This window comes from Pristis pectinata, chromosome 18 (genome assembly GCF_009764475.1).
Source record: "Pristis pectinata isolate sPriPec2 chromosome 18, sPriPec2.1.pri, whole genome shotgun sequence".
NCBI lineage: Eukaryota > Metazoa > Chordata > Chondrichthyes > Rhinopristiformes > Pristidae > Pristis > Pristis pectinata.
The window spans coordinates 13,972,894-13,999,827 of NC_067422.1; the positions used below are offsets into that span (position 1 = coordinate 13,972,894).

The 26,934-nt window shown below is 44.6% G+C and overlaps 1 protein-coding gene across 2 annotated transcripts in view; it reads right to left on the reverse strand.

The window, feature by feature from the left end:
* LOC127579776 (zinc transporter ZIP11-like) overlaps positions 1-26,934 on the reverse strand; it is a 601,467-nt gene that overhangs the window by 185,154 nt on the left and 389,379 nt on the right. For both annotated transcript variants that reach the window (XM_052032691.1, XM_052032690.1), the window contains exon 6: positions 24,498-24,567. In XM_052032691.1, the coding sequence (XP_051888651.1) occupies positions 24,498-24,567 (70 nt within the window). The remainder of the gene's footprint in view (positions 1-24,497; positions 24,568-26,934) is intronic.

Below are 26,934 nucleotides of genomic sequence, written 5' to 3' on the forward strand. Positions count from 1 at the left end.
GCAAGATAGAGATACAGATATTCAGGGAGGGAATCAGAGCATAGTGACTTGTGCAGCTGATGTGGATATATCATTTAATGAATGAATCAAAGATTTAATTTCTGGGCTCAAGTATGATGCAATACCAAGTATTTCTTGATAAGTTAGCTGTATCTGGTTGAATTTAATCTTTGTGTTGCACACATGAACCTTCTTATTAGCGAAGAGCAAAGTGCCAGCTTTGTCAATGTGGTCAGTCAGCAGTCTGCAACACTTGTTTATTAAATGTGCAAAATTCAAATTGGAAGTTAACCTGGTTGTATTCCTCAGCCTCCGATGATCAAATCCCATGTCAAACGTCCTGGGCAAAGGTGCAGTTTTTCCCGGATATCGGAGACAAGATTGGAGCTTAGCCTATGGTTGCTGTCTCAGTCTACATGTACACTGCAGCTGTCTGACCACAGAGCTGTGCGAAGGGCACAATTTGTAAAACAGAAATAGGCTGTTCGAGCATTGGTCACCCGACTACAATCTGGAGCACATCTCCCAAACCTTGCACAGTGTTAAACATGGTTCAGTTAATGGTGTCTCATCTCAGTATCAGAAAACATGAGCCTGAAATGGTGTGAAAAAGTCCAAGCTTGAATGCAGTACTGAGGGAGGGCGACAAAGTCAGGCATTAAACTGACTCAGACTTCAAAGAACCTTTGGTGTTACTTGAAGAAAAGCAAGGATGTTATCCCTGGTACCTTGGTCACTATTTATCTGTCAATATCCCTGAAACGATTAAGCCAGACATTATGTCGCATTGGGATTTGTGCACAAATTGGATGCTGTGCTTTCTATATTACAACTGTGACTGACCTTTGGAAGTATTTCCTTGGATATAAGACACCTTGGAACATCTTAAGGTCATGAAATCCCCTGTGCAGATACAAGCCCTTCATTAAAGCCATTTCCTACCTAAGCCTGAATGTCATCTATTAATATGGGAAATTGCTGGCTTGTGCAACTTAGCTGCTCATTAGGTAAATCTACTGAGCCATCAACAGGAGGCAGCTGGTCAATAAGGTCACGAACCACTTGCAGTGCCTGAAATGTTGCGTCATTAGCAAATGATATACACTAGGTGGCAGCAAAGCAGCAATAATTGAAGGGACCATTTACTTCACCAATGTGAGCAATAGATTGTCATTTTCCTTTTGTAAAATGTTTTCTACTCACAGGGTGCCCACAACCGGGCATAAACTAATATAACTTTTGAAATTTATTTTCCCAAAATTAAGGTATAAACCATAACATTCATAATATTGTTTTCAAATATACTTCACTATTCCAATGTTAAACCAGAACTGGTGAAATCCCCGGCATGGGTCGAAATAAACTAAATGGTGCAGCCTGGTTTACAAACCAGTAACGTTGATAACTCATTCTGTGATATCAACAGAAGCATTTTAAAATCCAGTTTCAAACAATCTGCTGTTTGTGGGTTGTGGGTCAGTGTGAGCTCAGTGGATAAAACAGCATCTGTGGGAGGAAAGGACTTGTCGACGTTTTGGGTTGAGACCCTGCATCAGGACTACCTTTCCTCCCACAGATGCTGCTCGACCCGCTGAGTCCCTCCAGCAGAGTGTTTGTTGCTCCAGATTCCAGCATCTGCAGTCTCTTGTGCCTTCAAATAAAGAGAGCTGTGCAGAATAGGTGCCTCACCTTGACCACCATCTCATCCAAGCCCACCAAAACCGATGATTAATGAATTAGAACACCAACACTGTCTTCTTGGAGTGGAGAAGAGCCTTAAGGGACTTTCAAAATGCACTGCAGAAAATGAACAAATAGAATCCATGTTCTGAAGTAAAGGATGCAGACACAATGGTTTGAACATTTCATAAAGAGACAGAAAAGTCCACACAGAATGAAGTGCACTGATTGACATGAGAAGAAGTGTTCCTGGTAAATTAACAAGGAAAACTTGCATTAGCATGGTACCTTTCACATCATCAAGCCATATCAAAGCACTTTGCAACCAATGAAACACTTGTTGAGTGCAGTCACTGTTGAAATGTAGGGAGTGCAGAGCATAATCTGTCCACAGTGAGCTCACACAAACAACAATGAGATAATAATCTGACAATCAGTTTTATTGATGCTGGATGACAGCTAAATGTTTACAGGGACATGGGGAAATGCTTCCCAGCTCTTCAAGATAAGGCTGGGATCTTTTGCATTCACCAGGGAGGGTAATCGAGGACTCTGTTTGACATCGCCTCCAAATACAGCACTTCCAACAGTTCAGCATCCCCTGGCTGCACTGCATTGTCTAATTTAGAACTGCCCTCAGGTTTCCAGACTGAGAGCAATTCTACCAAAATCCCACATCAATTTCTTTGGTAAAAACAAATATAATTTGGATGAACAGAAAGGCCATCACATGGTTTCTGGTGTTTAAGGGGGGATTTTTAAAAAAATCACTGATTAATCAAATTGTAGCCATGGAAAAAGGATGTTATTCCTTCTGTTTATGGGAAGGATCTCTTGCTGAGGGGGAGAAGGGGGAAAGAGGGGGGAGGAAGGGGAAAGAGGGGAGGGGGAAGTGGAAGATAAGACATCTTTATTAGTCACATGTATACAGAAACACACAGTGAAATGCATCTTTTGCGTAGTGTTCTGGGGACAGCCTGCAAGTGTCACCACGCTTCCGGCACCTACATAGCATGCCCACAACTTCCTAACCCGTACATCTTTGGAATGTGGGAGGAAACTGGAGCACCCGGAGGAAACCCACGCAGACGCGGGGAGAAGGTACAAACTCCTTACAGACAGCGGCCGGAATTGAACCCAGGTCGTGGTGCTGTAATAGCGTCACGCTAACTGCTAGGGGAGAGGAAGGGGGGAAGAGGGGGAGGGGAAGGGGGGGAAGAGGGGGAGGGGAAGGGGGAGAGGGGGATGAGGGGGAAGGGAAGGAGGGAGGGGGAAGGGAAGGAGGGAGGGGGAAGGGGAGGAGGGATGAGGGGAAAGGGAGGGGGAGAGAGAAAGGGGCAGCAGAAGGTAGAAGAGGGGGTGGGGAGGGAGGAGGGGAGAAGAAGGGGAGGTGGAAAGGGGTAAAGGAGGGGGGAAGGGAGTGGGAAAGAGAGAGAGAGGGTAGGGGAAAGAGAGAGGGTAGGGGAAAGGGAGCAGAGGCAGCAAAGGGTGATAGGAGAGAGCTGGGTGGAGAGGGGAGGGGAGGAGAATACAGGGTGGGGTAGGAGGAGAGGAGAGCGGATAGAGGGTGCAATCCGAGCCACCAATCTCTCCGAGGTATAATAAGAGAAACAACACATCCACACCTCTCCATGCCAGTACAACACAGTAACTCAACATGTTGAGCCACTCCGACCCGATGTTGTGGAGAACGGACATACCCTGACACAAATCAGTGCAACCCTGCTTCACCGCTGCCATTTCATACCCCACCAATTGCTTTCATGTTCAGAGCTCAGGGTGCATGCAGACAGTAAAAAAGCACCTGTCAGTTACGCCACCTGATAACTGTCCCTGGAGCGGGCGCTGCCCCTGAATTCCCCCCAGGCGGGCGCTGCCCCTGAATTCCCCCCAGGTGGGCGCTGCCCCTGAATTCCCCCCAGGCGGGCGCTGAATTGGGAAATGACTTGAGCAGTCACACTGTGCAGGAGGAGAACTGGCTTCAACATGAACACTTGGTCCACCAAACCCCTTGTGCTGCCTGAGGGAGCCAAGAAGGATTGTGCCCTTGTTGGCCCAGGGATTCTCCCTGCATTTATTCGCCTTCTCTCCGGAGATTGCAGGGCCTGTGGGGATTGGGTGAGCAGTGGCTGGTGAAAATGCTCATGTGGGCAGGCTCCATGGAGACAGTCTCTCAAATTGAAATAGGATCCTCTGCTTCTTGTAGCAGCTGGCTCAAGAGGAGCAATCATTTGGAAGCATTTTATCAGCTCAATTATCTTGACTTATCAAATGCAGTGCTCTCAATGAAATGTTGGAGCATTTTCTCCAGTTACACCTCGACCACTTTCTACATATTCAGTGCTATTGGATGCTGAGTGTTGCAACTTCCTCTTCAGCGTCAACACTGGGCATTAGTTGCACCCCTTGGTTCTTCCTTCAAATGCAGCTGCACTTGTCGAGGATCCCCTTCCACTTTTGGACCCATGTGGGCTGGTGAGAGGCAGTCGACCATGAGTAAGGCACAGACAATTTTAGATTAACAGCAAGCACAGAACGACACAGAGACAGAATGACACTGAAAGTACAGCATCAATTCCCAGCAGTGTCAACTGCTCACAATAGGTTAAAAAAAAATCAGGCTTGACAAATGGTATCGGGAATCATTGACTAACAGTGTGATCATGCTGACAACTGTGATGAGATGAAACTTCCAATGATGCCACTTCAAGGAATTCAGCATGTTGATTAGAAGCAGATTGAGACATAACAAACTGGCTGAACGTTACTGCAGTGGAATTGGGAGGTAAATGGAACTCGCGCAGAGCAGACAGGGTTGATGGACGATACCTCCTTCATGTGGCAACATGTCCTACTGTGGGTTAGCAGAATATTTCCTCACCAGGTGTGTGACAGAGGCTGACACTCTCACCTTTGTTTGTGTAAAGTTAAAAGGTGTTTTGTATATTACTGCCTGGAAACTGAAGGTTAAATTAAAAATAGCCAATTTCCATGAGCAACCAACATCACATTGCTTTTGTAGCACACTCATATTGAACTATTTAATTTTATTGAGTTTTGGTTCTGTAGACTTGGATACTGATTTGTTGTCATCACAGATCCAACCCCACCTGGTAACATTTTATTCCATTCTTTTGTGTCGTTGTTTGATTTTCTTGCAAGTCTGAACCAAACCATTTTCCATTGTTTTACAAAAAGAGTTTAATGCTCAGCAGCTTTATGTAATGGAAACACCACACTGGGCACATTTTAAATAACTAGATGCAGTTAACTGGGCACATATCGTAATTTGAACAGAAGGATAAAGATGCAAAAAAATGATAATGAAAGGCAAACATCTGCTGGTGGTTTGAGAGAGCTGAGAATGAAGTGGGTGATATTCTAATGTTATGATTTAGTTTTGCTTAGCAGCTCATGCAAAACTCAGCAGCAGTAAATTGATTTTCCATGTTTGCCTCATTCAAATGCTAATCTATGTTCCCTGCAATGTGACCTTGTGCATGAACCAAGCCTAATCAGTCAAGTGGAAAAGCTAACCACCAGGTCCACATTGACGGCACTGAAGCATTCAAAATGTAAGTGGCTGCACATGCACACAAACCTTGCTGAAGTGTGTCATCTCACAGCACATTGTGAGTAAGAATTTACCCTTCACCTTTCAACTCCTTGAGGTAACCGGCCGAGTGACAGCAGCACCTCAACAGCAACCGAGCTCAGGTATGTACATTGATGAAGAGCGGGACAGTCTGTCTCCTAAAACCCACAAGTTCCAAGGGTTGTGAACAGCAGATAGTAACGATGGATAGGAAATGTGCAAAAGGCAAATTAAGTCACATCAGCTGCAGAAAGAGCAATGGAAAGAAGAGGTGGACCAGGAGGGAGAGAAATACACAATCGAAAGGAAGAGTAAAAACTATAGAACATAATACAGTACAGGAATAGGCCCCTCAGTCCACTATGTCTGTGCTGACCATGATGTCAAACTAACTAATTCCATCTGCCTGCACATGGTCTGTATCCCTCCCTTCCCTGCCTAAATGTTTCTAAAACATTCCTATCATATCTGCTTCTATCACTTCCCCTGGCAGTGTGTTCCAGGCACTGACCACACCCAAAAAACTTGCCTTGCAAATCTTCTTTAAACATTTCTCTTTTCTCCTTAAAACTATGCTCTCTGGTATTTGACATTTCCACCCAGGGAAAATGATCCGACTATATACCCTACCTATGCTTCTCATAACATTATATACTTACATCAGGTCACCCCCTCAGCCTCTGACGCTCCAGAGAAAACAATCTAAGTTTGTTCAACTTCTCCTTATAGTTAATACTCTCCAATCCAGGCAACATCCTGGTGAACCTCTTCTGCACCCTCACCAAAGACTCCACATCCTATAGTGTTATCTAAGAACAACTTATACTAAAATGAGACTACAATTTAAATTGTCCCTTTGTGGGGCAACTTGGTTATCACAACATTAACAATCATCACATATTAAAAGGATACTTTTGCTTTTAATTATCAGTCCTAACTGTCTGCCTTAAATTTAATGGACAATTAACATGTAAACCCAGCAATTTGTTAAAGGTAGCCAGGAAAGATGAGGATGAGATCATTTCTGTACAATTCAGCAGTGGAGTGGCAGAAATTTACTGGTAACTACTAAATATTTGGAACTGACAGGGTATCACTTTATCTTCTGAGCTTACCGGTAGATTTGTGCATCAGCAATAGTCTGGGTTTTGGCTCCCTCATTTGGCTTTTGTCAAGTTTCAAAATTAATTTGAAATATTTGCCAGGTTTATTCAAGTGATGGGGGTTTGATGTGCCTGGCGCAAACAAAATGAAGGCAAACCTAGCATGTAGGCAAAGGAGCAACACACAAAACACTGGAGGAACTCAGCGGGTCGGGCAGCATCTATGGAGGGAAATGGACAGTTAATGCTTTGGGTCGAGACCCTTCATCTGGACTGAAAGGTAAAGGGGAGATAGCTGGTATAAAAAGGTGGAGGAAGGGATGGAGCATCAACTGCCCATTTCCCTCTTTAGATGCTGCCTGACCTGCCGAGATCCTCCATCAAACCCATACGTATGGGCAAAATATAGACCCACAAAGGGAGTCCATAAATACCCTGCTTCTGGTCCCTTCTTGGATTATTTCCCATCCTCAAACTCACAGAATACCCATGGTATCCATTGGAGGCTGCTTCCATTCAGGAGCCATAACCTTAAACGTTAATTCTACAACAAAGGGGAGATGGATAAAGAAAGAGAACGGTAAAGACTTTAAAATATGCACTGACTCAGCATGACAAAAAATGCAAAGAGGTAGCAAACTTTTTCACACAGCGAGTGGTGAATCTCTTGGTCACCGGAGGTATTAAAAGAGGAATTTTATAACTGTTTGAAAGATTGGGAAAGCAAGAGCTCTGGGGAACTGGCACAGAAGAGATGAGGCCTGGGGCAGTTCAGCCAAGATCACAGTGAATGGTGGGGCAAGCTTGAGGAGCTAAGTGGCCTAGAGCTCCATTTGGTAAAGGAATCCATTTTATATCGATGCACAAGATAACATTGTACTGCCCACGTCTGCTTTTAATCAAAAACAGCTTCAACCTAGGTAGAACCTCTAAAAGAGGAAGATATCCCAAGGAAGATGTTCTTAACAGGCTCCATTATCAATCTAAATTTGATACAGAGCCACATAAGGACTTACAAGAAGAACCAAACAAAGGCTTGATCAATGACTTTGGGATGGAGGAACTTTATACACAAAGGTGGGTAGGTTAAGAGTGTTCACCATCTGAAAGCAGAACTGCTAGTACCAAAATGAATTAAATAGGGGCTGTAGAGGAACACAGGAGTATAGAGAGCTCAAATGTTGTTCAAGCTGGAAGAGATGGATAGCAAGTATGTCATGGAGGGATTTGATAAAGGTGGCTGGAATTTCTAGCCAAGTTGAGTTTATTGTCATATGCATAAGTACATGTATGCACAGGTGCAATGATAAACTTACTTGCAGCAGCATCACAGACACATAGCACCAGATAAGCAGCATTCACAAGAAAAAAACATGAATTAAACATAAATTATATACAATTTTTACAAGAACACAATTAGAACCAAAAAAAAAGTCCATTTCGTTGAAAGTGATCAAAATGGTTATAGTGTTGCTAAGCTGTAGTGATTAGGGTTGTGCTGGTTGGTTCAAGAACCAAATTGTTGAAGAGAAGTAGCTGTTCTTGAACCTGGAGGTGTGGGACTTCAGGCCTCTGTACCTCCTGCCCGATGGTAGCTGCAAGAAGATGGCATGGTCTGGATGGTGGGTATGGTCAGACTGAGATTCAATGAAGAGTCATAGAGTAGTATAGCACAGAAACAGGCCCTTCAGCCCACCACATCCATGCTAGCCATTTTATTTATCTACAATTGATCCATAGCTTTCTATGCTTTGGTTTACCTATACTTGTCCAGATGCTTCTTAAATGTTGTGAGAGAACCTGCCTCCACAGGTAGGCAGGGGTGATGATACTTGTTGTGAGCAAGGACACGGGCAGCAGATTTCTGGATCTGGTCAAAGCTATGGAGGGTGGAAGATGGGAAGCTGGCCAGCAGAGCAATGCAGTACTCAAACCTTAGAAGTAATAAGGGCAGAGATGAGAATTTCAGCAGCAGATGAGCTAAGGCAGGCAGGAGACAGGAGACAGGAGACAGGAGACAGGAGACATTAACAGCAGAGGATACATCACAACCGGAACTCACAAACAATTTCCTTCTGGGAACAACAAAAGCACTGATGAAAAACAAGTCTTTCATTGCTGATCAACTATCAGACAAGATCTGAGTCAGTGTATTGATCTAAGAAAGCAGACATGCCACATAACTGTAAAACATGGCTTGAATTTGAACTGAAGCACAAACCTTTCAAAGATAAGCACCACTTCATGATCAATGAGGGAAAAAAATTCCAAAGGAGTGCCATAATCAATGCCAACAATTATGTGGAAAATGAGCTTGGTGTTCGTCATTTTGATGACTGCCTCACATAACGAATTGCTGAAGAGCAATAATAAAAGTGCATTGACATCGCTCTCACATGTTTTCTTTTACAGAATGGTTTAGTGAACAATCCCACAGTTTGTGTTTGCCAAGATAGTAATGAAACTGAAGGCCTTCTCAGTGATAGATAATTAAGAAGCAAGTATCTGGCAGTGGTGAGTTGGCCAGAAATTGGGAGCATTACAATTTTGACAATTCATCCCAGGAAGTCCTGCTTTACATTTGACAGCTATTAACATGTAAATCTTTACAGAAGCGATCAAGTTGGAAAGTCAGCTTGAGCTCTGTCAAATCCCATTAGCAAACTCGGAATTCAGGAATCCTGCTGAGGGAGTCTATTACTGGCCCCAAATGAGCCACCTTTAGTTTGTACAATTTCTGGATTGTAAAGATAAAAGGGAAATCTAATAGAATTAAATCTTTGTTGTGATAGGAAAAGAACAAGGCAATTGCAAGGAACAAAGAGCATAAGCTGCATTGGAGTCAACAATTCAGAACCAGCTTTTCCCCTCCGCCATCAGATTTTGAATGGTCCATGAACACCGTCTCGTTGTCCCTTTTTTTGTACTATTTATTTATTTTTTTAATTTATAGCAATTTTATGTCTTTGCACTGTACTGCTGCCGCAGAACAACAAATTTCACGTCATAGAAGTCAGTGATCATGAACCTGATTCTGATTCAAGGCTACATTTTGCAAAAAAAGTGCAATTAGCACCCCACCCCAGAACGCTTCTTCACAAGGAGTAAAGTAGAAAATGCTGGAAATACTCAGTTGGTGTGGGAGCATCCTGGAGAGAGAAACAGAGTTAACACTTCATGCTGATGATGTTTCAGATTTCCAGCATATGCAGCAATTTCCTTTTGGCTCCTTGACAAGAGGTGGTTTCTGCCAATCTGACATAGCCACAACACACAAAGCAAATGAAAAATGTAAATCTGCTTTCGTTTCAGTAGCCTTGATTACAATGCTGAAATTGTGAAGTAAAAAATTTTGCTTTGGATGCAATTCTGAGTCAAGGTAAAAATGTATATAGAACACTACAGCACAGTACAAGCCCACGATTTTGTGCACACATTTTATCCTGCTCTAAGATCTATCTAACCCTTCCCTCCCACATAGCCTTCCATTTCTCTATCATTCATGTGGCTATCTATGAGTCTCTTAAACGTCCATAATGTATCTGCCCCCACAACCTCTACCGGCAGTGTGTTCCATGCACCCACCACTCTCTGTGTAAAAACACTTACCCCTGACATCCTCCCTATACCTTCCTCTAATCACCGTAAAATTATGCCCTCTTGTGTTAGCCATTTTCGCCCTGAGAAAAAGTCTCTGACTGTCCACTCGTTTCATGCCTCTCATCATCTTGTACATCTCTATCAAGTCACCTCTCATCCTCCTTCTCTCCAAAGAGAAAAGCCCTAGCTCACTCAAACTATCCTCATAAGACATGCTCTCCAATCCAGGCAGCATCCTGGTAAATCTCCTCTGCACCCTCTCTAAAGCTTCTACATCCTTCCTATAACGAGGCAACCAGAACTGAACACAATACTCCAAGTGTGGTCTAACCAGAGTTCTATAGAGCTGCAACATTAGCTCGTGGCTCTTGAACTCAATACCCCGACTAATGAAGGCCAACACACCATATGCCGTCATATTTTCCTGGGATTCTGTTTAAACATATTGTCGTGCTGCCAAACACCAAACTAACCATAGACCTGCACAACGGGGCAGAGTTTGAAAACAGACTTATTTTAAGGCAAACACAAGAAACTGCAGATGCTGAAATCTGGAGCTACAAACAATCTGCTGGAGGAACTCAGCAGGTCGAGCAGCATCTGTGGGAGGAAAGGAATTGTCAGTATTTCGGGTTGAAACCCTACACCAGGATTTTAGGAAGAAATGTTAATGAAAAAATAACCTTTTTTTGAGGTATAACTTGATAAAGTTTGATTAACACAGATGAAAAGGGGTTTCTATCAAAAATATGTGCATTTTAAATCACACTGTAAATCTACCAAGTTAGGTTATATGATTGAAAATTATTTAAAAGAAAATGACAGAACTATTTTGCAGTTAGTCTGGGATGCTGTGGTCAGATCCTTAACATAATTAAATTAATCAAAACCTTTCAAGCTGTTCTTATTAGAAGCCTTGCACTGAAAAGATCCAACTTAAACTCTAACACCTGGCAATCATTCCAGATATCACTCTCTGTTTAAAAAACCTATCCCTCAGATTCCCTTCAAAACTTCCTCTCACCAATACTGGGATATACATGCTGTAAAAAAAAAGTGCAATTGGAGCATTAGACCAGATCTGTGTTTGGAAGCATGTACTCTTGTGATGTTGAGGATGGCATTTGTGGCAACGGACCACCTACAATAACATTAGACTGTTGTCAGAACAGATCTCATCAGACTGCTGGGTCTTGCAGATCCATTTCAATCAAACCATCAACCATTTATTCTTCTGTGCCCAAGTATATTCCTCATAGCAAGTCCATAGAGTGAGGCAAACTCCACTCGTAAATTCACCGAAGGTTCTGCATTTAAACATTTATAGTGTCGTAGATACACCCAGCATGGAATCAGGCCCTTCAGCCCCTGATTCATTGCTGACCACCAACCACCCATTTCCACCAACCTGTTTTTTTTTATTCTTCCCCACACTCTCAGCAATCCCCCCTGATTCTACCACACACCTACATTCTAAGGATAATCAACCTACTAGCTACAGATTTTGGCGATGTGGGAGGAAACTAGAACACCTGGAGGAGATCCACATGGTCACAGGGAGGATAATGCAAACTCCACAGATGGTCAGGACTGAACCCGTATCTCTGGCACTGTAAGGCAGTGACTCTACTAGCTGCACCACCGTGCCATCCTTATGTTATTATTACTCATATTTTTCTTGCAATATGGATCGAGTCTATGTCGGCTCTCAGAACATTCCAATAATCCCATTCCCCACCTATTTTCCTGTGACACCTTCTCTCTACGTGTGCCCATCAACCCTGATTCCATTATCACCTACCAACACGAGGGGTAATTTACAGTCGCCAATTAACCTGCCAACATGCATGGCTTTGGGATGTAGGTGAAGGCTGATTGCAAACTCCACAAAGACAGCACTGGAGATCAGGATCAAACCGGGGTTGCTGGAGCCGTGAAACAGCAGCACTACCTGCTGTGCCACTATTGCAAGGTTAGTGCAAATGACATTCAAAACTTTGGTGTATAAAGAAATGGGCCCTTTAGCCCACCATGTCTGCACTGACCTTATTTGCCCATCTACACCAATCTCATTCAACTGCATTAGGACCATATCTTTCTATGCCCTGCCTATTTATATGTCTATCTAAATGCTTCTTAAACATAGTAACTAACTGATTTCACCAACTCCATTGCAATTCACTGAAGATTTCTTATATTTATAGCATTGTATATACAATGAATGAACAATAGAGCGTCTTAATATGAATACAGAGAAGAAACACAATGGACCTTATTTCACACACAGATTTATTTACATGAAAGCAAATTATGACTGCTCACAAGCTTGTGTTTGTCTTCCCACTTAGAAAAGCACCACACCTTTGCTGCACCATGTATTTGGTACTAAAAATTCATTAAAATGCACATTCCTGTTGTTAGTGAATTAAAGAGGAAGAATTAGCCTTTTAAATGACCAGTGTTATGGTGCATCATCTATGAATATGGTAGCTTTGAGGTTAAGCTGTGGTACCAGTATCCAGGAAGTTTGGAGTCATGTGTTTGAATCCCACCATGGCAACCAGGGAATTTAAAGTCAAGTAATCGAACAAATCTAGAATAAAAAGCTTATATCGATAATGGTGACCATGAGTCATGAACACATAAACCCAGATGGTTCACTCACAAAAGGACATTTACAAAGCTCACATTGTCTAGCCGATACAAGACTCCAGACCCACAATGTGGTTGACCTATGATTGCCCACTGCTATAGCAAGCCACTGAGCTCAGGTCGAACTGGAGGTGGACAGCAAATGCTGACTTTATCAGTGATGTTCACATCCCAGGAACAAATATTTACTTCAACAGCTGAAAGAGAAAAGGACTGCTTTGCTGCAAAACAGGAAACCTCAATTTTGAGTACTGGGTTCATGCAGATACATTTGCAGCCGCACGAAGTGCAAGGAAAAAAAAACATAATAGCAGATCAAACCTACCAAGTCCTGGATTTAATCTTGAGACAGAAAATCTATCCAATTCTGTTATACTTTTCCAGTGTCAGCTGAAGACTAAAAAAATTACTGACCCAGAAAAATTCCAGCATGCATTTGGTCACGGTCTTTGCATTCCTGATGTTTCATACAACCAGGACAACCCTGTCTAATCTTCAGAGATGAACCAGAGCAATGAGGACGGACAGGTGATTCTCCCATGATGGATAGCAGAGAAGTGCTAAAGCCAGGAAACTGGATGAAAATTAGGAATAGGAGCCTGAATAATACCTTTTAACCTTTCCTAAACATGGGGAAAATGTGAACAACCTAAATCCACTAATGGCTGAGTCTATAATTGATCAAGGATTGAACCCGAGACCACATTAGGAAGAGCATTTGCTATGACAGTAGCAGCTAATACATTCCTGTTTCCTTATTCGTTTAAAACAAATGTGTTTACATTTTAGACTCAGTCCTCCATGCATTTCTTCACATTCTCCAGTGCCCATCTTTGCAGTCCAGAAAAATCCTTGGTCACTTGGGCCCTTACAGCCCATAAACAAAATTTTTTGAGAGAACCAGCCAATCGTCTCTGCAGATTATAATGGAGGCTCACCGGCTGGGACACAGGGATTGCCTACCTCAAGATAATCTGCCCAGGAGACATACAGTGGCCAACTCAAGAACTACCTGCTTCACTGAGGAAACTTCAGGAGTGACCATGTAAAAATAAATTCAGCATTTCCTCTGCCAACTCCAAGAACCTTTCCCACCCCTTCTCAGTCTGGAGAAGCCATGGAAGTCTGGTGCAGTCTATGTGGACAGGCAGCAGTGAGCTCAGGCTGCGGCCTGTGGAAGTCAGGCAACCTCCATCTGGCAAGTGGGCTAGTAGCCACTGTAAGAAGCCTTATCATTTGTGCATTGGACTCACTTCCATATCGCGGCCAAGGACTGAATAACTAACTTTGTCATGTCACCTTCCACCTCTTAAATGATCTGTCAAATGTCACTTTCCAGGAGCTTGATGGGTATCAATACAACGTTTTCAGTACAAATGTTTTTGACAGATAGGCAGGAGGGGAGAAGGCCATTTGGCCCGTCGTGCCTCTGTTGTCTCGCTGAAAGAGCACTTGTGTTTAGTCCACAATCATGCATTTTGTCCAAAGCTGTCCAACTCCAGATTCATAGGGACATACAGTCTGTTCGGCCTACCAAGTCCACATAGACCTTCAGTCACCCAATCTATACTAATCCTACACTAATCTCATTTTTTATTCTCCCCACATTCTAGATAAGGTATTTATTTATTCATCACATGTACACCGAAACACACAGCGAAATGCATCTTTTTGCATTACTGAGAATGTGTTGGGGGCAGCCCGCAAGTGTCGCCACTCTTCCGGCACCAACGTAGCATGCCCACAGCTCCTAACCTGTACGTCATTTTTGGAACGTGGAAGGAAACCGGAGCACCCGGAGGAAACCCACGCAGACATGGGGAGAACGTACAAACTCCTTCCAGACAGCGATGGGAATTGAACCCGGGTCGCTGGTGCTGCAATAGCATTACGCTAACTGCCACACTACCGTGCCGCCCTCATCGACTCCCCTCATATTCGACCACTCACCTAAACACTGTGGCCAATTAACCCGTCAAACCGCATACCTTTGTGATGTGGGAGCACCCAGAGGAATCTCAAGCAATCACATGGGAAACATGCAAACTCCACACAGATTTCACTGGACGTTAGGATTGAAGTTTGGCCTCTGGCACTGAGAGGCAGTGACCCTACCAGCTGTGCCACTGCGTCAGCCTCCCATTTAAAATAACTCATGGAATTACCTCCCACCATCTCTTTAGGTTGAGTCTTGTGGGTCCTGAGTTGCTATTTAAACCATTTGTGATACATAGTTTACGTGAGGAAATGTTCTTTTCAAATCAACCATGCATCACTGGAAGAAGACTTTAATTGGGATCATTAAATTGGCCAGAACATAGACATGTGAAATCGGGCAGAGCTGGCATTCGATGTTGAAGAAATATGGAAGACGGAGATGAAACTGATGTTCAAATACACTAAAATGGAGGCAAAAGACACTGCTCCTGCTGTCACTTGCAAATTCACAGAGTATAATATAGCTAAGCATCTTGCGGTAGCCTTTTTATTAAATGGGGATGTCTGAATTACCAACACATTTGCGCGCCTCATTAATACTGCTTACTGCTGCCAAATATTGACTTGAAGGACAGCAGCCCTGCTGTAAGCTAACTTATTGAGAAAAATTGCCTTTTAGTAACAGTGAAGACTGACTGCAACAAGCCCAGCAGACACTGAGCACATTTGCAGCAGCAGCTTATATAGATTGAAGACATAAGGAAATGTCAAGGATAGGAGCATAAAGGCCAGTGCCCAAGGAAAGTCATTTATCTTTCACCTAACTCAATAAACCTGGTATCAAACTGTATTTTGATGCTTCTAATGTCTTTGAGACTATCTATTCATCTTGATAGAACACTTCTCACTCATTCAGACAGGCAGTTCAGTTGATGCATGTGCTAAATTTACTCCTCCATGTCTCCTCTCCATAGTCATTTCAAAGTGATATTCCGGGTTCACCTGCTTTCATCTTGGGCTGTGATTTGGCCATTCGACATTATAGCCCCTAAACCTCTCTCCCAGCAACCCACACCACCCCACTCCCAACCTTAAGGTTCACAGAATTTGACTGTCCAATAGTAATTGCAACTTCCTTATAATTATCAGTGAAACCTTAGAACAGTGAAAAGGCTATGTGAAGAGAGTTAGCCAATTGCAAACCTGTGGCGACTCATCGTCCGCGCAGGCGAACCGGCTCAGCGGTCGGGGCGCGCGTCGTTGGAGCGGCGGGGCCCAAGATGACGCTGGGCCTTCATCTTCCCCGAGCGACGGGGGAGAACCCGTGCGCGCGAAAAGATTTCGATGATGTAGCACGTACGTCATTTCCATTTTCGGAAGGCAGGAACTGCGCAGCTTAAAAGGCCCGCACAAGGTGGGTAAATAAATCAGTCTTGTTCCACAGCTCGCAGACTCTTGTCTTTATTCTCGCATCGCGGTAGCAGCCGCTACACTGGTGACCCCGATGGTCCAAACGGATTTTGGACCCATACAATGAACGACAACGCAGCAGCCAACGCAGTGGCATTCAAGCTGCCCATCTTTTGAACGCTTCGGCCCTGCATGTGGTTCAACCAGGCCGTAGCCCAGTTCCAACTTCGACAGATCACCCCCGACTCCACACGGTACTACCACGTGGTCAACTCCCTGGACCAGGAGACAGCCGCCCAGGTCGGAGACTTCATCCAGTCTCCTCCGGAGGAAGATAAGTACTCGGCTTTCAAGGCACTTCTCATTCGGACCTTCGGCCTCTCCCGTCATGAGGGCACCACACGCCTGCTTCATCTCGATGGCCTGGGGGACAGATTTCCATCGGCCCTGATGAACGAGATGCTGGCCTTGGCTGAGGGACACAAGCCCTGCCTGATGTTGGAGCAGGCCTTCCTTGAACAGCTGCCCGATGACATTCACCTGCTGTTGGCTGACGCCAACTTCAGCAACCCACGTGAGGTAGCCACCCGGGCAGATGTCCTGTGGAAGGTCAAACGCGAGAGCAGTTCGTCCGTCGGCCAAATCGCCAGACCGCATACCCAACACCTACCTAAACTAATCCCAGCAGCCGAGCGACCACACCCCAGAAACACAGATGACGACACTGACGACCAGCTGTGTTTCTACCATCAGAGGTGGGGCGCGGAGGCAAGTTTCAGGGAAACGCCAGGGCCAGCCGCTGCTGATGGCTACGGCGGCTGGCCACCAACACAGCCTCCTATTCGTTTGGGACAAGCAGTCTGGGCGTCAGTTCCTTGTCGATACTGGAGCAGAGGTCAGTGTTTTACGCCCGACCGGCCACAACACTCGTAGCAGGCAACAGGGACCCGCCCTCAAAGCCGCAAACGGCACAACAATACAGACTTTCAGTACCTGTACAGTCCAATTACAATTCGACGACAGCCATTTTACCTGGAACTTTACCCTTGCTGCCGTCGCCCAGTCACTCCTGGGAGCCGACTTCCTCCGGGCCCACAGTCTGTTAGTCGACCTACGAGGGAAACGGCTAGTGCACTCCATAACCTTCCAAACTTACTCTCTGGGAGAAGCCAGCCTACCAGCCCCGCGCCTGGACTCCATTTCCCTGTCTGGCAACGAGTTCACCAAGCTCCTAGCCGAGTTCCCATCGGTTCTGCACCTCAGTTCACGAATTCGATGCCCAAACACGGGGTGCGGCACCACATCACTACGACAGGGGCACCCCTTCACGCCCGAGCATGACGACTACCTCCAGACAAGCTCCACCTGGCGAAGGAGGAGTTCCGCCGCATGGAGGAGCTGGGGATCGATCGCAGGTCAGACAGCCCCTATGCCTCCCCCCTGCACATGGTCCCCAAAGCCACCGGCGGGTGGAGGCCCTGAGGCAACTACCGCAGGCTGAGCGACACCACCACCCCAGACCACTACCCCGTCCCTCATATCCAGGACTTCGCGGCAAACCTACACGGGGCCCACATCTTCTCCAAGGTGGACTGCGTCCGGGGATACCACCAAATCCCGGTCCACCCTGACAACATTCCCAAAACTGCGCTCATCACTCTGTTTGGCCTCTTCGAATTCCTTTGAATGCCGTTCGGCCTTAAGAATGCCGCGCAGACCTTCCAGCGGCTGATGGACGCGGTAGGCCGCAACCTGGACTTGGTGTTCATTTATTTAGGTGACATCCTCATTGCCAGCCGTAACCACCAAGAACACCTTTCCCACCTCCGCCAACTGTACTCCTGCCTCAGTGATTTCGGCCTCACTGTCAACCCGGCCAAGTGCCAATTCGGACTCGACTCTATCGATTTCCTCGGCCACAGAATCACCAGCGAGGGAGCAACACCCCTACCTGCCAAGGTAGACGTTATCCACCATTTTGCCCGTCCCAACATGGTCAAAGGGCTGCAGGAGTTCGTTGGGATGGTCAACTTTTACCATCGTTTCATCCCTGCAGCAGCCCGTATCATGCGCCCTTTGTTCTTGCTGATGTCTGGCAAGGGCAAGGACATCAGCTGGGACGACGAGGCCGCGGCTGCCTTCGTTAAGGCTAAAGAAGCCCTAGCAGATGCCGCGATGCTGGTACACCCCAGGACAGACGTCCCAACTGCCCTCACGGTGGACGCATCCAACACCACGATCGGTGGGGTACTGGAACAACTAATCGAAGGCCGTTGGCAACCCTTGGTGTTTGTCAGCAGGCACCTTCAGCCACCCAAACTCAAATACAGCACTTTTGATCGAGAACTACTAGCGCTGTACCTGGCAATCCGGCATTTCCGGTACTTTTTAGAAGGCAGGCCTTTCACCATGTTCACTGACCACAAGCCATTGTCTTTCGCCTTCTCTAAGATCTCTGATCCCTGGTCAGCCCTCCAGCAGCGACATTTGTCCTACATTTCCGAGTTCACAACAGATATCCAACATGTCTCCGGAAAGGACAATGTCGTTGCTGACACGCTCTCCAGACCGACCATCCACAGCCTGTCCCTGGGTGTAGACTACGCGGCCCTGGATGACGCACAGCAAGCCGACGACGAGCTGCCCAGCTACAGAACCACAGTCTCAGGCCTGCAGCTCCAAGATTTTGTAGGAAATCTTGAGCAGCGTCCCAGGTCAGTGGACCCTTTGTGCAACATCGCAACTGGTCAGCCCTGCCCTATAGTTCCTGCACCCTGGCGGAAACGCTTTTTCGACTCGGTACACGGCTTGGCGCACCCGTCCATCAGATCGACTGTCCGACTAGTCGCCAGCAAGTTCGTCTGCCACGGCCTGCGCAAACAGGTCAGTGAGTGGGCCAGGACTTGTCCGCACAGCCAGACATCAAAAATCCAACGACACACCAAGGTCCCGACACAGCAGTTCGAGCCGACCTGTAGAAGGTTCAACCACATTCACGTCGGCCTCGTTGGTCCCCTGCCAGTTTCAAGAGGAACGCAGTACCTCCTTACCATCGTGGACCGGTTCACGAGGTGGCCAGAGGCAACCCCTCTCTCAGACATCACGACCCATTCCTGCGGCCGGGCGCTGCTCACAACTTGGGTCTCACGCTTTGGTGTTCCGGCCCACGTCACTTCAGACAGAGGCGCCCAGTTTACCTCCAGCCTATGGTCTGCATTAGCGAAAATGCCAGGAATGCAGCTGCACACCACCACGGCCTACCACCCTCAATCAAACGGGTTGGTAGAACGTTTCCACCGCCAGCTGAAATCAGCCCTGATGGCCCGCCTGAAAGGTCCTAACTGGGTCGACCAACTTCCTTGGGTCCTGCTCAGCATACGCACTGCCCCCAAGGAGGATCTCCACGCTTCGTCAGCCGAACTCATGTACGGTGCACCCCTGGTCGTCCCAGGGGAGTTCATACCCGCCCTTAGGGGGCAAGAGGAACAACCCGCGGCAGTCCTGGAAAGACTGCGCGAGAGGCTCGGCAGCTTGGCACCGATTCCTACTTCGCGACATGGTCAGTCCCCATCCTGTGAGCCCAAGGAACTGTGAGGCTGTAAGTTCGTTTTTGTTCGCAGGGGCATGCCCCGGGCACCATTGCAACGACCATACGAGGGGCCGTTCCGGGTCGTCAGAAATAATGGGTCCACCTTTATTTTGGACATTGGGGGCAAGGAAGAAGTCTTCACGACGGACCGCCTCAAACCGGCCCATTTAGACCTACAACAACCGGTCGAGGCCCCAACACTGCGACGCAGAGGCTGACCACCTAAGCAACAGCTAGCACAGCCTGTGAACTTTGGGGACCGTATCGCCAGTTCTGGGGGGGTTGTGTGGCGACTCATCGTCCGCGCATGCAAACCGGCTCGGCGGTCGTGGTGTGCGTCGTCGGAGCGACGGGGCCCAAGATGGCACTGGGCCTTCATCTTCCCTGAGCGACGGGAGAGAACCCGCGCGCACAAAAAGATTTCGATGACGTAACACGTACATCATTTCCATTTTCGGCAGGCGGGAACTGCGCAGCTTAAAAGGTCCCCGCAAGGCGGGTAAATAAATCAGTCTTGTTCCACAGCTTGCAGACTCGTGTCTTTATTCTCGCATTGCGGTAGCAGCCGCTACAAACCTACATTTGTAAATATAATGAAACGTTACATAAACTTGCAGCTAACAGTTATAGAACCAGGAGTGGGTAGGGGAAGAGGACAGAGAGGCAGCTGCTGAGATTGATATTATCTAGATTGAAGAACAGTTAAATCTTGCAAGAGATCTCAGTAACAGACCGTAACCTAAAAAGAATGCCGTACAAGGAAATGTGCTCTATACTTAACATGCAGTGGCAAAAATAGAAATCACTACAAAGACATATGTTCTGCAAACACTGCTCATGGATTCCAAGGAAACTGCATCAATCTTTTGTAACTTTACAAAGAATTGCACTTTAAACAGGGTTAGCAGATCTGAAAAGTTAACAGACTTTCTCAAAGAATCTCACCAATTACCACTTGAGCAGAGGTGCAGTTCCTTTTGTCATTATTTACAAAGGTACGGCCAAAGGTACTGATTGCTGACTCAACTGCCAACAATGACTTGGGGGGCCTTAAACCCAGCTGAAGTCCAGCGCAGCATGCACTTCATCCTGAAGAACTTTATTTTACCCAGCTCAGATATTACTGGGCATCCGTGGGAATTGATATGTAGTTAAATAGAAGAGCCATGTCAAGTGTTTATTGACAAAGTTATGTCACAACTGATAAAGTGATACAAGTTCTTCTCCATGGACTGGCAATTAAAATTGATCATCTTGTGGTATAACTCAGGTATAAATAGATATTACCATTTCCTCAGTGTTAATGGAAAAGTAAGCTGGTTGACTTGGCACATGTTCTTTTGTGGATCTATTTAACACTGATCAAGGATGTAGTGAAATTATAGTTCAAGATTTGATTATTTAACTACATTGCCAATAACCAATTCATGTATGACAGAGTGCTGCTCTAAACACATTACGTTCCCTGGCTAATCAACTCTCAGAATATCAATGATTCTATTGTACCATTCCAGGCAAGAAAAGCACAGAGCATAGCATTAAAGGATCACTACAATCTAATGGTACAATTGCTAAGGATTGAACTTCTCTGTCATGGATTGATAACAAATGGCCCATATAAGAAGGGAACAATACAAAACTAGATTAAAGCTGAATGGCACTTCCATCCACCTTTGTGTTCTAACTCTGTGGCACATGCTACCTGATGCACCAGTAAGATTAATATACGTAAAGCCACAAAGTTAACATAACACAGGTAAAGTATAACCTACAGATTTGAAGAAGGAATTCAAAGAGGTTGAAACCTCTATAGTAAATTCCATTTTATGAGAATTGCTGTATTGCAATTGATAGCTGCCCTTTTGAATGCATCTCCCATACTCATATGATATATGCAAGAGATAAATTACTCCATTAACAAGATTTACTCTCAGCTACGTACCTTGGATCAATTAATTGCACTACAACTGAAGGAAATTCAAATTATTCTTGAACCATGGTAAACATTTTATCTGAGTGTAATGAATAGATCATAACTGTCAAATTTGCTCAGTAACATCTGCTTGAATGCGCATTCAGTTTTGTTACATGGCGACAAAAGAGATTGCAGATGCTGGAACCTGAAGCAAAAGACAAACTGCTGGAGGAACTTAGCGGGTCAGGCAGCAATTGCAGAGGGAAATGCACAGTCAATGTCATTTGGACTGATGAAGGGTCTCGATCCAAAACGCCGATTGTCCATTTCCCTCTGCAGATGCTGCCTGACCAAATGTTAATTGGTTTCCTGTTCCAATATAAGCAAGTGGCAAACCTATATTTCAGATGACAACTTTAGACAGAAGGCTTCAATCAGCATGGTTCAACAAATATGGCCTTGTCCTAAGCCTTGGGTATTCCTAGCAACTTCCCAGCCAATTAATTAATTTGACAAGGCCAGCATTCATTGCCCATTCCTAAGTGCCTCTGAGAAGGTAGCAGTGAGTCAAATCAGGATGATGTATGACTTGGAGTAGAACCTGCAGGTGGTGGTGATCCTACATGCCAACTGGCCTTGTTGTCCTTGGTGGCAGAGTCATTGGCATTGGTCTTGGTTTATTATTGTCACTTGTACCGAGGTACAGTGAAAAACTTGTCTTGCATACTGTTCATACAGATCAATTCATTACACAGTGCATTGAGGTAGTACAGGGTTAAAACAATAACAGAATACAGAGTAAAGTGTCACAGCTACAGGGAAGTGCATTGCAGGTAGACAATAAGGTGCAAGGTCAAACAAGGTAGATTGTGAGGTCAAGAGTCCATCTCATCGTATAAGGGAACCATTCAATAGTCTTATCACTGTGGGATAGAGTCATGGGTTGGGAGGCACTGAAAGAGTAATGCACACTGCATTTAGTGGATTGTATGTATTGCAACCACTTTAAAACAATGTTTAGCAATTTATATCCCTGAAGTTTTCACACCTAGTTTGGAATGATCATTACAGTGTAATTCTATCCAGAATACCACAGGGGAATGCACAGGAATTTGTAAGGGCACTGAAACATTTACATATTAGATGCACATGCATGTGCCCATTAATGTGGTTACCTAGTATTGGGGAGATGTGCCTCTGAGTCCTTCCTCCCCCACCTCTGCTTACACCCCTGATAATGAGGAACATCAGCCCGACTTATTGGTTTTGCAGAAACTGCAACCAGTCTTCTTCAAAAGTATTAACTGATGAAGTTGTGCTCACTACAAAAGAGTTCCATCGATATGTTAGATTGAGAGTTCAAAGATGGCATTTCTTCATTCACTGCAGCTTCAAAACCAGTTCAGTCCTTTTGCTGCTATTGAGTAGCTGAAGTGAGTCTCTGAACTTTTTGTACTTGATATCCACCAGACCACAGACTCAAACCAGCATTTACATCCCCCGATTATCCGGGGATTAACCTTTTTTTTTGCCAGGGCAGCCAACATTTCTTGTACATTATGGAAAAGATAAAAGCTGCCCAAATGTAGAGTATGAAAAGATGTTCAAAGAGTGGCCTGACCTCAACCCAGGAACAACATTGTGAGCTTTAAAGGTCAAGATCTAGGAAGATTTTCTTTTTTAACAGTTGACAGGAAAAGGCACTTTTTCTTTGAACTGAAGTTTAATAAATGTTTTGGTGTGATTGTAGTGCACTGTCCTGGACTTTCCACTCAAGAGATAAGTTCTGGGTCTGATCCACCACTCTGTCACATTGCAGTGTGTGGGTGCAAATCACAGAACGCTGGCTGGAAACTCATCCCCAGTCAGTGCACCATATTGTGGCTGCATTTTCTACTCCATTTCTAAAACTTGGTTCCATTAAGACATTGGATCCAAATTATATAAGCAAGGTGCAAACACCCTTTACCTTATGTGTCTCATCACAGATGGATGCAAAGCAGGGTGCTTGCAACTATGCTGATATCCCAACCTACATCTAAGGCACAACTGATTTTTGGCCCAAGGAGCTCAGCAATAAAAGATAGAAAATAGAGAAGGAGGATTCTTGCTCTCAAAGCAATTGATTTTTATTTGAATCATGTTTTTGAGGGCACCCAAAATTATACATACAGAGAGATCATGGAAAATTGAAACTGCCATTCACACAATTCAGTGGCTGTGATTCAACATGTCCATAAGGTCCTAAAATATAACAGGTTTCTTATTGCAAAGCAACCAGATTTTTAATTCATCAGGGAAGACTTTATATCAAATTACCAAACATTCATTCTGTTATAACAAAAACAAATCGTGTTTATATAGCAGTATTAAGCCAGTAAGACATCCCAAGGTACAGTATAGGAGTATTAACAAACAAAATGTGATACCAAGCTGAGTATTAGAACCAGCAATCAAAATAATGAGAAGCAGAGGGGACGAAATTCCTAAACTAAAGCCTTTGCATTTGAAGGCAAGTGGGACATCATTAATTGGAGAAGGATTAAAAGTATCTACCAAGACGTGCAATATGCAAGGATCATACCACAAAACAGTATTGGGACTCCAGTTATACACACTCTGGCGTGCTAGTGAATCCATCACAGTCCATCAGTTTTTTTTGTTGACCTTTTCTTGGAGAAGATTCAGAATCTAGGTCACTGTTACAACCTGATACATCCCGAACAAGCTGACAGTTCTCATTCAACCCACAAACTGCTCTCCATGCTCTTTTAAACCACAGATCTGAGAAACATTTCTCTGCGTCTTCCATTCCTCTAACTGGATACATACTCAGACTTTCCCAACCCTGAGTTGAGACAGCAGCTAACAAAGCAACAACCAAGGTCGAAGGTCTTCTTTACTCTCAAATTTGTCGGTAATACCAGTCAAAACATTCCTGACTGGTATTAGTGACTGATTTGAGAGTCCGGAAGACCTATGACTGTGAAAGTAGTGAACAGAACCCAGACTTACCGTGCACTTTCAAAGGTCGCTGATGCAGTCTTGCCAATAGCACCAAATCCAACTCCCACTGCTAGACCCTCTGAAAGAGAACCACAACAAAATAGAAACATCAGAAACAAGGGAATGCAAAGATCTGTTTTGTTTTCATCTTAAATTCTACCTCAAGCAGGCCATAGGTAAGGCAATTCTTTCTATCTCATTTATTGTTCCATGCACATCAGAGAGTCTCTAATTCAGTATTCTACATCAGCAGCCAAGAGTGGACTTCAGCACCAATGGCTGGAGCACTCCACAACAGCTGCCAGTTGTGGGGCACTCAGAATTAGCACCCAAAAATGGGGCGCTCAGTGGCCATTGCTGGGCACTCAGCAGCCAATGGTGGAGTACTCAGCACCAGTAACCAATGGTGGAGCACTCAGCACCAGTAACCAATGGTGGAACACTCAGCAGAAGCAACCAATGGTGGAGCACTCAGCAGAAGCAACCAATGGTGGAGCACTCATCACCAGCAGCCAGTGGTGGAGCACTCATCACCAGCAGCCAGTGGTGGAGCACTCATCACCAGCAGCCAGTGGTGGAGCACTCATCACCAGCAGCCAGTGGTGGAGCACTCATCACCAGCAGCCAGTGGTGGAGCACTCTAACATGCCAAGAAGATTTACCAGCATGAAAGTAGATGTTTTTCTTGACAGAAACTATCAAAAGCTGGACGTGAGCTAAATAATTTATCAAACCAGTGGCTAGAAAATGATTGAAGCAATTAAAAGGGCACAATTTATCAAGGTAGGAGTTCAAAAGTGCACACACAGGGGTATGAGTAGAAACAATGATTTTCAACATGCTACAACTTAGTAGCTGTGCTGATCTTAATTAAGGGGTCCATTTACATACCACTAATACTTACATTAACATAATGCAAAAGTTGGTTGTGTATTTGTAATTTCCTTCATGAAGTGTCCAGAAAGTCTTAAATTGTTCAATTTCACAAGAGTGCAGTACCAATGGAGACAGCCACAGATTGCTGTGATTATTTCAGAACATCACATAGTTTCAATCCAATTTCAAAACAAAGGAGCATGTTAAGGTTTGGGAAAATCAATGTAAATCGGCTCTGCTGAACCACAGTGAACTCAAAAGTAATAATCTCCCAGATCTCTTGAGGAAAGTGAATCAACCCAAAAAAACATGTTTTGGTTCTTCATTTGTCAAAGGGAATGGCTAAACTCTGATTTCACCCTTATAGTTTTCATTCTCAGTATCTTACTTAGTGGTTCTATTACTTGGGAAGGGGGGGGTGCGAGGTTATAAATGGGGAAGTGTCTGACATGAGGGAATTGTAAATCATCTCAGAGGCAAGCTATAAAAGAGCCCATTTTATTTGATTCCAGAATGGATATAAATGACATGTGTTAAGCCTGAGGCTGCAGATGCTGTGTAGAAATATACTGATGATTTTAACTCTATGTGAAAAACTTCAAATATGCAAAATCAAGAGGAACATTCATTATAATCAAATAAATTAGAGGCAGTAGGTCTGTACAGAAAAGGGAAACAGAACAGATGCATGTTAAAGGGGCACAGCAGACAACTCAGTATTAAGAATAATGAATCACTGATTCATAACAAAGTTACTGAGAATGCTTTTATCTCATTTCAGAAAAGACTTTGAAATATTTCACCCAGTTCCTCTGAAGTCAATCCTTTTGCATAAAAAACATTGGAAACAGGAGCAGGAGTGGGCCAATCAGCCCCTGGAGCCTGCTACACTATGTAATAAAATCTTGGATGACTCAGCTCGGCCTCCAGACCACTTTCTCCTCACTCCCCATGCCCCTTGACTGCAGAATCTCTAATCACCTGCAACTCATCTTTCTCACATATATTTGGACTGAATGATCAAATTGAAGCTCTATATCTCAAATTGGTATATAAGATGAAAGCAAATCCTGTGTTGTTTAGAAAAGTCCATGTTAACAATTGAGATGAGGCTCAGTTTTCTGTCTACTCAACCACTTTTTATTCCTTTACCCAAAGGCACTAACTCACACTGAAGTATGACTCCATCCAACCCAGAAGCATTTGCCCAGTATTGAGCTATTGCTTATGTCAGCAATTCATTCTGCCCAACCAAGATCATCACAACTTTCTACAACTCAATTGCATACATTCATCAAGGAGAAACTTCATTACCATTGAAGCAACACTTAAGTACTGAAACATGTGAACCCAAACCTTTTTTTAATCATGTTTTTCTTTGGGTTCTTAATTTGCATTGATTCTACTATTTTAAACAGGGATAGAATCACAACATTCATTTCACTCATGACACCTACTTGCTTCAAAGCTGTTCGCTCCATCTTTCTAAGCTTGGGTTGAAAGAATTCCCAACTGGATTACTTTGTGTTATATGGTATTTCTGCTTTGTTTATCAGGCTCTATTTTATCA